The 12,150-nt window shown below is 49.1% G+C and overlaps 1 protein-coding gene across 3 annotated transcripts in view; it reads left to right on the forward strand.

Annotated features, from left to right (window-relative positions):
• The window catches only part of CTIF (cap binding complex dependent translation initiation factor), a 150,021-nt gene that overhangs the window by 73,913 nt on the left and 63,958 nt on the right, over nt 1-12,150 (forward strand). For all 3 annotated transcript variants that reach the window (XM_057378443.1, XM_057378445.1, XM_057378446.1), the window contains exon 7: nt 7,565-7,641. In XM_057378443.1, coding sequence (XP_057234426.1) covers nt 7,565-7,641 — 77 coding nt within the window. The remainder of the gene's footprint in view (nt 1-7,564; nt 7,642-12,150) is intronic.

Here is a 12,150-nt window from a genome sequence, read left to right on the forward strand (position 1 = left end):
CCCTGCTCTCTGTCAGGAGGCAGTTACAAACACCGAAGACAGGTGATGGGAAGGCAGGAGTCTGAATTACACTTCTTTGTGTCTGGGGTTGAGTTCTGTGGTTCATGAAAACACCCATCATTCTGTGTGAAGTGCACACCAGAGCATTCACACGTGGGAATCTGGGAGTTGTGTCCTTGGGGCAACAGGGGAGGGCAGAGCCCTACAGGGAACAGCGCTGGTGTTTTTGATRGTAGCTGAAGAGTGAGGTTGAGCTGTGACAGTCCTGATCACAGTCTCAGCTTTTTTTGGGAAAAAGTCTCCTCCAAGGTGCTCATCACTGAGGCATATGAGCTGCAGCTACACGTTCAACCTTTGCTGGCAGTCTGTGGTTTGTGGTGTGCACCCCAAAGATGCTGTTAACCAGAAAATCCTCCAAACTGGGATATCTCCTGTGGAATTGCTTAGAATCACAGAATTACCTGAACTGGAAGGGACTCACAAGGATTATCCAAATCCCAACTCCTGGCCCTGCACAGGACAGGTCTAAGAATCTCACTGTGGCCCTGAGAACCTTGTCCAAACCCTCCTGGAGTTCCGCTCCAGAGCGTGTTGCACAATGTCATGGTTCATCAGGGCAGAACATCCTATTGTCAAGGTCACATGGAGCATCTCTTCTCCACAGCAGTTTATTGGATCAGTGTGGCCAAACCAAGAGAGTTTTGCGCCTTTTCCAGCTCCTAGGTGGCTGGAAATTAATTTCTGTGTCAGGTCTGCAGTTCAATTTAGCCCTGACTCCAGTGACTGAGTTTGAAGAAGGTGTCCTCAGAGGTTGCTGGGACCCATGTGTGATATGYTGTGGGTGAGGAAGGGTGGTGGAGCCAAAATCATCAAGTGCTGTAAGGATTTACCCTCCTTTCATCTTGTGTGGGGAGTATTTTGTGAAATTGTTGCACTTTCTGTTCCTTAGATGTTGAGCACCAACTGGTTGCTTATTCAGAAACAACTCTTATTGTGAGCATCTTACAGGAAAATATGAATAGCTTGCAATTTAAAGGAACAGATTTATCASTTAGATTTTAACAGAGAGGAAATAATTTCCGTGAGGCTTCCTGACAGTGTTTGGTGTCCTTCCATGGCCTCCAGACCAGGTCAAGGCTTTGGTTTGTGCCTCAGCTCTCTYCTTTAAAAATGTAAAAAATTCCCCTGGTGGGTGACAGGCCAGAGCCGTGGGAATTCCTGGAAGAGGAAGAGGCTCTCTCTCTGAGGAGAGAGCGCTGCTGGAAATGCTCAGAGGACTTGGAGGTGTTCATGTATCCCTGAGTCAGGGAATCACAGAGTGCTTTGTGTTGGAGAGAGCTGTGAAGCTCAACCCCTGCCATGGGCTGGGACACCTTCCCGTGCCATCACCTCCAGAAGAAATGCCAGCCTTGGATGGATAATGGGGATGCTGCCAATGGCACCTTTGCCATGTTTTTCATGTGCAAGGCGCTGGCTGGAATGGTTGTACTGAATATATTGGCATGTCCAACCCTATAGGCACTRTGATTATGGGATTGGCACAATAAAAGTTAAATATATCTGCAACTGTGTGCTRTCCTGGACTCCCCTGCCTTGGACAGCCCATCCTGTAGGCAGATGAAAGCCTTATTGCAGCGTGTTGCAATTGACTGGGTGGGTTTCTGCTGATTGTTTCTGGAGCCACAACATTTATCTCTTTACACTCCCTCCAGCCTCAGTGTTTCTGTTGTTCCCTTTGCACGGGCACATGGGGCGTCCTCYGTGGTTCCAGCCCCACCTCACCCTTCCCACTCCCCCAGAAAGTAAATCCCACCCTGAACTTTGTGTGCAATAAAACCCAGYGAAACTCCCAGCTCCTACCTCAGGCCTAATAACCTGTTTGTTCAGTTCAGGCCTTCTGCAACCATTTGTTTAAGATAAGCAAGGGCGGATGTTTCTTGAGGGCACAAAAGGCTCTTGAGATAAAGCTCCTGCGGGACTGATCCTGCGCTATGGCTGGATCATTTCCTTCTCTCATCACCTGAGTGTTGTTTTTTTCCATCAGTCCAGTGCTTTTCTCAGCCTTCTGTTCACACTCAGGGTWTCTGTGTTGCTGTTTCCTACTCAGGTATCTTCACCTGCTTGATGATCACAGGGGTGTTCATGCTGTGTGGGGAATGTCTGTGAAAGAGGCTGGATAAGTTATGAGTGAAGGCATTTGCCTTGTGGGCTGAGGTTTCACATCTGAAACCTGTGGTAAAACCACAGAGGTKAAGCAATGAACCCAAACCCCTGGAAGCCCCTCAAATCTTTGTGAAACCCCCAGAGTTCAACCACCTCAGGCAACAGCTGCACGTGGGAAGAGCAGCAGTGGAGGAGGAGCAGGAGGGAGGGCGCAGGTTGGTCCCAGATAGGGCTGTCTCTTTTGCAAGGCTGCTTTTGTCAGATGCCAAAGGAGTTGCTGTGATTTGCTGCCTCAGGGTGGTCACAAAAGAGCCAGTGGCAGCAAAATTCCTCATTCCTGCTTATCAAATTGTGACTGGGGAGTGTTCATGGAAGAGAAATTGGACCTGCCCTGGGCTGAGCCCCAGCGTGGGCAGCAGGGGAGGGGGGGATTGTGCCCCTCTGCCCCGCTCAGGTGAGACCCCACCTGCAGAGCTGCCCCAGCCCTGGGCAACAACAGCACAGGGACCTGGAGCTGCTGCAGCCAGGCCAGAGGAGGSCACGGAGATGCTGCCAGGGCTGGAGCCCCTCTGCTCTGGAGCCAGGCTGGGAGAGCTGGGGGTGCTCACCTGGACAAGAGAAGGCTCCAGGGTGAGCTCAGAGCCCCTTTTGGGGCCTAAAGGGGCTCCAGGAGAGCTGCACAGGGACTGGGGACAAGTGCTGCAGGGACAGGACACAGGGAATGGCTTGGCAGTGCCAGAGGGCAGGGATGGATGGGATATTGGGAAGGAATTGCTGTCTGGGAGGGTGGGGAGGCCCTGGCACAGGGTGCCCAGAGCAGCTGTGGCTGCCCCGTTTGTGGCAGAGGGGTGGAACCAGATGGTCTTTCAGTTCCCTTCCAACCCAGATCATTCTAAGGTTCTGCAGTTTACCATCCCCAGTTAAACAGGAGAGTTGGTGCCTTCCTCCAACTTCTTCAGATGATCCTGCTGCRAAGGAGGCATGAGAAAAAGAACAGCTAAGTCTTTCCTGTAGCAGGGAACCCAACCATTTCCCTCCTCTGTTCCTGCCCCTCTTTCTCRTGCCCTTCCCAAGCCAGTATCCCACAGGTTACTGGGGTTTGGGGTGGGATCAGCAGAGGGATGTTACTAGGGAGGAGCAGGTATCAGTGGGGGAAGAGGTACGGGCTCTCGGGTTGCTGCAGACTTCCAGCGAGATCTGTAAGTTTTTTGTCTGTTCTTTCATTAAATTTTTATGTAAATGTGTCTGGAGGGGGCAAGTTTTTTGGATACCCACAGGCAGGTGGACAAGGCTGAAGGTTGGACAGACACCTTCATTAGGAAGGTAAAGCACAAAAACAGAGCATGKGGCCTTTGCAGCAATTCCAGCAGATGACAGACTTCCCTAGCTGGCCACATGACAGTCTGGGCTTGCCAGGCATCACCTTCTCCAAGAGTTGTTTTCCCCAAAATATCTAAAAATGTGCGTGCACGTCACTACACAGGTGACCTCTTGGGGACTGGCCCAGAGAGCAGACCATKCCTGAACAACCCTTCTTTTCCAAAGCTTTTGGCCCTTGTTGCTAGAGCGTATATGTTCAGGATTCAAATTGGAACGTATGTGCAACAGAAGTCCCATGGGTGTCTCAGGTTTTGCTCCAAGCTTCCCACCAACCAAACCACAGAGTGTTTAGCTCCAAAACTGAAAATTAGCCCTATTAGCAATYCTTCCTGTGACCATGGGCTCCCTGTGCTTTGCTTTTCCCACAGCCCTCACTTTCAGAGCCGGCCACACTGAAATAGTGGTTTGTTACCTTCTCCAGCCACTTGTGAGTAAATATCAAAAACCTGTGTGGGAAAGAGACCAAATGTGATTTTCCTGCCCACTGAGGAGCTGCAAACCTGTTTACAAAAACCATGGGCACCAGAGTTTGATGATGTTTCTGGCCAAAGCAGGAGGAAAGCCCATCCCTCCTGTAGAGCCACTGCAGAGCAGAGGGTGATCTTCTCCCTCGAGAGCCATTTCCCTTTGGCTCTGCTCAGGGRTTTTGGTGTCAGAAGGAACATTTTTGCTGAAAGATGGAAGAGCTGCATTTCAGATCCATGCTGTCCTCAGCAAGCTGGCTCTGCTGAAGGCACTCCATGTCTGTCCTGCAGGACCTGTGGTGGGAAGCAGCCTCGAGACAAGAGCTGTGTTATCAAAGCTCTCACCGTGCCTTTGGGATTCTGTCCCCATCCACCCATCACCTTTGGTCTTCTCCAGCCACTCCACCCTACTTGCAAGTTGCTAATATTTCCTTTTACATCAGCTTGCTGCACAAAAAATAAAAAGAAAAGGAAAAAAAAAAGTCAACTTTTCTCCCTTCCAAATTTAGCTTTGTTTTGGCACCAAAATAGACAAGAGTAGGGATTGGTGACTGTTTTTTTCCAAAACATCATCTCATGACGAGGACTGAGGAAGGGAACTGCTCGGCTGGAGAAGGGAGATGTTTGATTTTCAGAAATGGGGACACGAAGTTCTCCTCTGTTCAGGCACAGGTGGTGTCCAGGAGTGCTCCTTGGATTAGGAACRTTTTCCCAAGTAATTAATTCATCTCTCATCCCATTGACATCAGCTGCTGGTGAGTTGAGGTCTGAGGAAGTGCAGGGATTCTCTGCAAGGAGGACATGCAGGAATGCACCACTGTRCGTATGGTTTCTGGTTGGATAGAGCAGAAGGGCAGCTCCTGGGGCTTTAATGAGGGCTTCACTAGAGGAAATTGGTCCTTGTGTGGAGCAGAGATAGTTTCATTTTTCCAAGGTAATTGTATTTGCACRTGTGTCTGCAATGCAGATTAAATTSTTAAAGACACCCCAAGACACGCCTGCTGTGGAAGTGTAACTTTAGAAACAGCCTTACTGATTATTGTACTATTTTTAGCCTCATTTCCTAAACTAGCACTGCTGATGGGATTGGGCTTTGTGTGTCTCCTCCTTCCCTTCCTTTTCTCATTCAGTTTGGTATCTGTTGGCCAATTTCAAGTCATTTTAGAGAGGAACAGAGATCTCAKAGATATTCAGCTCCTTCTATGCATTCAGTGAAAATAAACGATTGGAAAAATGAATGATGAGAAGCACTCAGTAATGAAGAAGGTTCAAGATGGTCTAGTGGAAGGTGTCCCTGCCTGAAGCAGGTGGGTTGGAACTGGATAATCTTTAAGGTTCCTTCCAACCCAAACCATTCTGGCATTCTGTAATTCTGAAATACTATAGAATCATGGAATTCTARAATATGGGAAGGGACCCACAGGGATCATTGAGTGTAGCCCCTGTCCCTGCCCAGACCCCCCAACAATCCCCCCTGTCCATCCCTGGCAGCACTGTCCAAACGCTCCTGGAGCTCTGGCAGCCTCAGGGCTGGAGCCATTCCCTGGGGAGCCTGGGCAGTGCCAGCACCCTCTGGGGACAGAAGAACCTTTCCCTGATACTCAACCTAACCCTCCCCTGGCACAGCTCCTGCCATTCCCTGGGGTCCTGTCACGGGGAGCAGAGATCAGAGCTGTCCCTTGGAGGAGCTGCAGCCCCCAGTGAGGTCTGACCTCAATCTCCTCGAGGCTGAGCAAGCCCAGTGACCTCGGGCACTTTCTTGTGTGGCCTCTCCAGACCCTTCACCATCACTGCAGCTCTCCTCTGTCCATTTTCTAACAGCTTTGTATTTTGACTCGGTGGGTTCCTTATGAAGTCTGGAGGAGCGAAGCTTTCCAAAGAGGAAGGCTCCACCTGCCATGGGAGCTGTAGGGTTGCTGCAGCAGGAATTTCTCCAGGCTCTTCACAGTGGTCAGGATGGATGGTCAYAATAAACCCTGTATGTCTTCAACTTGGTGTGCCTTCTCTGGCCTAAGTTCATCTTCATCCCCAGCAACCTGCCTCCTTCATAACATCTTCCACTGGAGGAACTCAAAATACTATTATCTTGGTAACCACTGCTAAAACCAGCTGTCATTTCCAAAGGCTCTTCACGCAAAGGGAGAGGGATTTTTTTCTGAAGTCAGTGTGTTGTGTTGTCATGCCAGTGTCACAAAGCTGCTGCTGGATGAGGCACATCCCCACCCAGCCTTTGTCCCTGCCCAGCCTGCTCACTCGTGGCCCCTCACACAGGTAATTCCCAGCAGTGGCTGGAGCTCCAGGCTTCGATAGATTGTGATGGAATAAAAGGAGCAACTTTCACAGAGCTTTTGTTGCCAGCCAGGGAAGGAAAATACTGCATAAATAAAATTCGTTATGATTATGATGGCTCTGTCGTCCCTGCAAAATAAACAATACTTTGCGCTTAACATAGGGCCTTTCACCCAGGAGCCTCAGCGCTCTGTGTGAGCATTAATAAAGCCTCCTCATGCCCATAGGAGGATGGTAAATACAGCATCCCCCCTTATCAGATGAACAGAGCACATCAGAGTCAGCACCTTCACTGGAAAGAGGGCACTGGGAAGGCAGCAGCTGGAGTTACACACAGCTCTTCCACTGCCTTGGCATAGAATCATAGAATCCTGGAATGATTTGGGTTGGAAGGACTTAAAGGCCATCYCATTCCACTCCTCTGCATGGGCAGGGACATCTTCCACTATCCCAGTTTGTTCCAGCCTGGTCTTGGACACTGCCAGGGATCCAGGGGCAGSCACAGCTGCTCTGGGCGCCCTGWGCCACGGCCTCCACTCCGTCACAAGTAAAGACTTTCTTCCTAATTACTAGTAAAAAGTTTCTTCCTGGTATCACATCTAAATCTTCCCTCCATCATCTGGGGCTTGGACACAGGATTTACCATCGTTGTCCTCTCAGTTGTTTCCTGTAAGGTGGATCCCTCCTGTCCTTCCCTCAGGGGCAGCATGGGCTGACTCATTTGTGGTGGGAGGTGCAGTGAGGTGCTCCTGATGTGATTGTTTCCTCCTTACTGGCGTGAAGGCACAGCCCCAGCAGACCTGCCAGCAGTGGCTCCTGTTGGCTTCCCCCATTATCCTCAAAATTGTGCCGAGCATCCTCCTTCACAGATATTTTTTTCAGCTGGGTTTTGGATAAATTGACAAAAAAAGCAGCCTAAGGAAAGTGGGTGGTTTAGTGGATGTTTTAGGACCAGTGTCATGTGTGAAGTGGGTGAATGCCCTGCCGATGCTTATATGGGATTTATACACACGTGACCCAGTTACTTGCCCTGCGTGGTTTCTCCCATACAAAAATTGCTGGTAACTTCATTCCCTGCTCCTTGCACCAGCCCTGAGAGGGTACAAYACATCCTGGATTTTCAGGCCTGCTGTTTTAGGGTCTGGGCCGTAAGGATGTTTGGGTGGGAGCTGTTCCTTACACCATGCTCGCATGCTGGGTGTACAGCTCTGACCCCATCTGTGCTGACACCTCCAGGAGCTGATGGCTGCTTTCCCTCTGTTTTACAGGGTTACCATCCACTGCCTCATGAAGCTGAAATCGCACACACCAAAAAGCTGTTCAGAAGGAGGAGGAACGACCGCAGGTAGGTTCTTTAAAGCATTCTTTAGTGCTTTCTTTCTGGTCTTCTCTGTTGCACATCATCCTCAACTGCCTCATGGGGAGTCTTTGGCTTTGCTGCTGTTCAGCGTTGGGTTAATGCATAAACCCTTATTTGAGTGCTAACATCCTGAAAATACTTTGGAATGTGTTCTGTATTACTCCAGGAGTACCTTTGTACTTATTCCAGCATAGCCAGATACCCCAACTTGTACTTGAAGGGACAGCTTCTACAGCTACTGTCTGTAAAAGCTTGAGTCCTTGGGATTTGCTTCCTCTTTTTCTATTGAAAATCAAAATTTGGTGAGTTTCAGGGTTGCCTGGAAAGTGGTTATGGCTAAGAGAGGGTCACAGCCAGCCTTGGATGTCTGTCTGTGGGAAGGAGGGGGTGTGCTGTATGGGCAGCTGAATGAATTCCTGTGGCATCGGTAATTTCAATCCATCAAGTTAATTTAATCGGGTCAATTGGATATTTAATTGTGTAAAATGCATATTCAATTATATGAGGGCATCTAAAGTCCTTGATAGGAATCATGAATATGGTTAAATGTGAAAAGAAGCAAGGAATAATGGAGTTAGTTTTACATGCAGCTTTATTTCTGCTAACTTGTTCTCCTGTGGCTGAACAAGGAACACACCCAGGGCAATAAAGTAGTTCTAAACCCACGACTTTGCAAGGAGACTGAACAGGACAAAGAMATGGCCATTGCTTTCTCCTAGAATGAATCGAATGAGCTGTCACAGAATGCTGAAGATGGTGATGGATGTCACAGGTTTTGGTGAAGTCCTACAGACAACTTGGAGTGTGTCCTCAAATCTCCCCATCGCTTCTCTCATGAACGGCTATGATGCATTTAACTCTGCCTGGTTTGATTTTCCTAAACTTCACTGAGTGACCAAAAAAACAGCTAAAAAGAGTTTTCTCAGACAACTTAGAAACATTTTTCTGTGGGCAGGGCAGTTTGTCAGGGCAAACTCTGTTTTCCTCTCCTTTTTGGGGCTCCCTCCTCTTTAGCTGCATGCAATTCAAAAGACAATCTGGTCTTATGATTTGTGGTGGGCACGAGGGGAGAAGGTCTCATTTCAGTCCTGTGATCACCAAAACATGGTTGAAATCAAGCTGAAGTGTGTTGTGGTGCGAGACTGAAGTGGGTGGGCTCAACTGGAGCACTGGTCTCCTCAGAGGAATCACAGTGGAGATTGGAGCATCCTGCTCCCATCTTGGCTCTTCCTCTGCCAAAGAGTGCTTGATTCTTTCGAGAGGAGACCTTCAGAGGCAAGGGATCCTCTGCCTGCAGCCCAATCCCAAGGCTGTGATGAGCCACAGAGCTGTGAGTTGGTTCTTCCCTCTCATCCAAAAAWCCTGCCAGCTAGAGGGATAGGAGGGAGCACGCCAGATGTGCATTTCTGTTTTTTTTTCTTTCTGGTCCCTTCAGATAAGCCATCAGCAGACACAAGCATTCAGCCCCCCAGGGCATCCCTGCCTCCTGCACAGATGGCAAGGAGAGATAGCAAAAAAAACTGCCTTGGGCTGGGGTTGGAAGATCACAGGGTGAGATACAGCCCCGACCAAGAAGCACTGGGATAATGTCCCAGGAGAAGAGAAAAAAGCCTTAAAATCCAATTGATCCAGCATCATTCCCAAGGAGATGTGGGGTCATTTCAGCCCTAAGCAGTCACAAATGAAATGAAATGGAAAGGGCAGAGGGTATGCACTCCTGCCCAAGTCCTCCACAGTTCTATCAAAGCTTAGCCAGAAAACCACAATTATTTCAATTTCAAAAAGCTAGGAATCCTGAATAGAGGGAGCTGAAGTGAAAATGCAGTCTTGTAAGTAATTATTTAAAAGGAGAAGGCATGATTCCCATCCCCATCCTCAACCTGAAACTTCAGCAGCCTCTCTCTCCCCATGCCACATGTTTTGATGCTGGGGGTTTTCAGGGTGCCTTTGTGGTGCATTTGGGGCTAGGAGGGGAGGTTTGATCCTTTTAGTGTCACTTCAGTTACTCCAGGAGAGCACTTGCTCCTTAATACTGATTTCTAGCAGTGAGTTAACTCTCAGAATGTTTAATTTTTTTGGAAAACACATAGAAGTAGGGGGGGAAAGGGCAGAATAGGAGAATAGGAAAGTAAAGAGAATAGGAAAGAAAAGAGAATAGGAAAGAAAAGAGAATAGGAAAAAAAATCAGATTGTATCAGACACAAACAGACTTCAAAGCTGTTTACACTTTATTGCAGTGCTATTATCTTAATGTCCCAGGCATCATTCTGGGGAGAAAAAAGCTCAGTTTCGTAGCTGGTGGAGCCGCATAGGTAATAAAAAAATTCCTCAGGGTGAGATTTTGTGTCAGGCAAAACAGTTGGGAGTTACAGGCTTTTTGTTTAAAACCTCTTCGGAGAGACTCAAAATTGCAAGAATGTGCATGGGGCATCAGAGGCTTGGGAGCGGCCTGGGAGGGCCTTTTGGTGGTTCAGAGATTTGGGRAAAGGCTGGGAAGCAGCTCTGGATGCCTGGACCCAAGGGAAGAAGTTCTGGTTTACTAGGAGGGGCTTGGTATCAGCCAAGGAAGGGAGTAAGTTTGGTGTGCAGTGGATTTGCAGGAAGAGAAGAGGTTGTCCTGCCAAGCTGGTCAGGAGCAGGTGTGGCMCCAAAGTCCTGGGCACACCTGGGTCTGTTTTCATGGGGCAGCTTGGGCCCTTTTCCTGCAGTTGGTGAGCACCTGGCCCTGAGCAGCACCCCGGCCCCAGCAGTGTCTGTAGGGGCAGCAAACTCTCCCTGCCCAGGGCTTGCCTCATCCAAGGCTGACCATGTGGTGACCATGGTGGGCATCCTCCTGCCAGACACAGGAGTCACCACCCCATCCAGCTTGCGTCGAGGTGTTGGCCCCCAGTCTGATCTCTGCTCGGTGCACAGGTCCAGCTGGCCTTGCCTGGTTGTGCCTGACCTTCAGGGTGGCTGGAGCTTTATGCAACACAGCTACTACAAAAAGAAAAGCTGATAAAGCACATTGGTACCCAGAAATCTGCTGTGTTTTTTCCAGCTGGTCTTAAAAGTGATACTAATTCCTTTCCAGGGGTTGTGTGGGCTCCTCTGGCCTCTCTGACAGTGACATTTGGATGGGGACATGCCTTGGGCTAGCGAAGCACTGTTTGTTTCACATGCAGAACGACGCTGATGTCCGGCCCTGCTATAAATAGGGCATGTCCCTGCTTCCTTCCCGTCACCTTTCCTTGGGAAATGCTGTCCCTGTATCGTGGAGGAGCACAGCTCACCTACCCTGAGGTCTCTACCACACACCTTTCCCTCCCTTAGGGAGAAGCAATCCCATCGGAGTGCCTCATAACTGTCTCCTGGAATATGTGCTATGGTTTTATGTTCCCCAAGTAATATTTTCTTTTCCCAGAGAAGCTGTGGTTGCCTCATCCTTGGAAATGTTCAAGGCCAGGTTGGGTGGGGCTTTGAGTAACCTGGCCTAGTGGAAGGTGTCCTGCTTCTGGAGTTAAATGGTCCCTTCCAAGGCAGACCATTCTGGAATCCTGTGATTTTTCCATGGATGCATGCTTCGTTTGTTGCATTAGATAGGTACGAAGAGCRAATTAGATGTCATTAAAAGGACTGRACACATTTTCCATAACAGCAGTCAACATCAGAGCCACATYTGCTGCAGGGTTTGGTTGCACAGGGTGTTGTGAAAGCCTACAGGAGGTGGTGAGATCCTTCCTGCAAAGAGCTGGTGATCAGAGCAGGAGAGGTGTGGCTGTCCCCTCTTCTCCTCAGAAATCCTGGAGCCAGTGTTTTCTCTGTTGGCTCAATCAGAAGGAGTGATGCCACCTCCTGATGAGAATGGCAGAGGGCATCGCTGCTTGCTGGCGTCATGGAAAGACAGCAGCACAGGCTGGTCACTTCTTACCATGTCCAAAGGCCACTCAGTTGGACCTCCCAAAGGCAGCCACCTCGAGGGAAGGAGACTGATTTCCTGGATGATGGTAGGACTTCTGTATGAAAAAAACCCACTGTGGGATATGGGGTACAACAGACCCATGTCTCAAGTCCTCTTTCTGACCTTTTCCAACCTGGTGCTTGTCTGCTAGCAGAGCACAAGCTGTGCTGGGTTGTGATCTGCATGGGCAGGTGGGCTCTGAGTTTGATCCGTTGTTTTTCAAAAATTTCCCAAAACCTCCATTTTTTAAGCGAGTTGACTTTGTGTTGCAGAGGGCTCTTCCAGTTCCCATGGCCTGCTGGTGTGATGTGTTTGGGATGGAGAGGCCAGCTGGCCAAATCCGTTGCCTCGAAATGCGTGGAAATGCAGCCCCCAGTGTTGTAGGAAAAATAAAAAACATTGCTAGTTCAGATAGGATTTACAGGGAATATATGGAGTTGCAGTRGGTTAAGACAGGTGGCTTTGTACCTACTTCTTGGTCTTTCTTTTGACAGTACTGAAATGGTTCTGTGTCACCTGAGGAAGGGGACAGTTTTCCCAGGRATCAGGAAAAG

The sequence above is a fragment of the Malurus melanocephalus genome, unplaced genomic scaffold (assembly GCF_030028575.1).
Source record: "Malurus melanocephalus ecotype Western Australia unplaced genomic scaffold, MMel_1.1 scaffold_359, whole genome shotgun sequence".
In the NCBI taxonomy this organism is placed as follows: Eukaryota; Metazoa; Chordata; class Aves; order Passeriformes; family Maluridae; genus Malurus; species Malurus melanocephalus.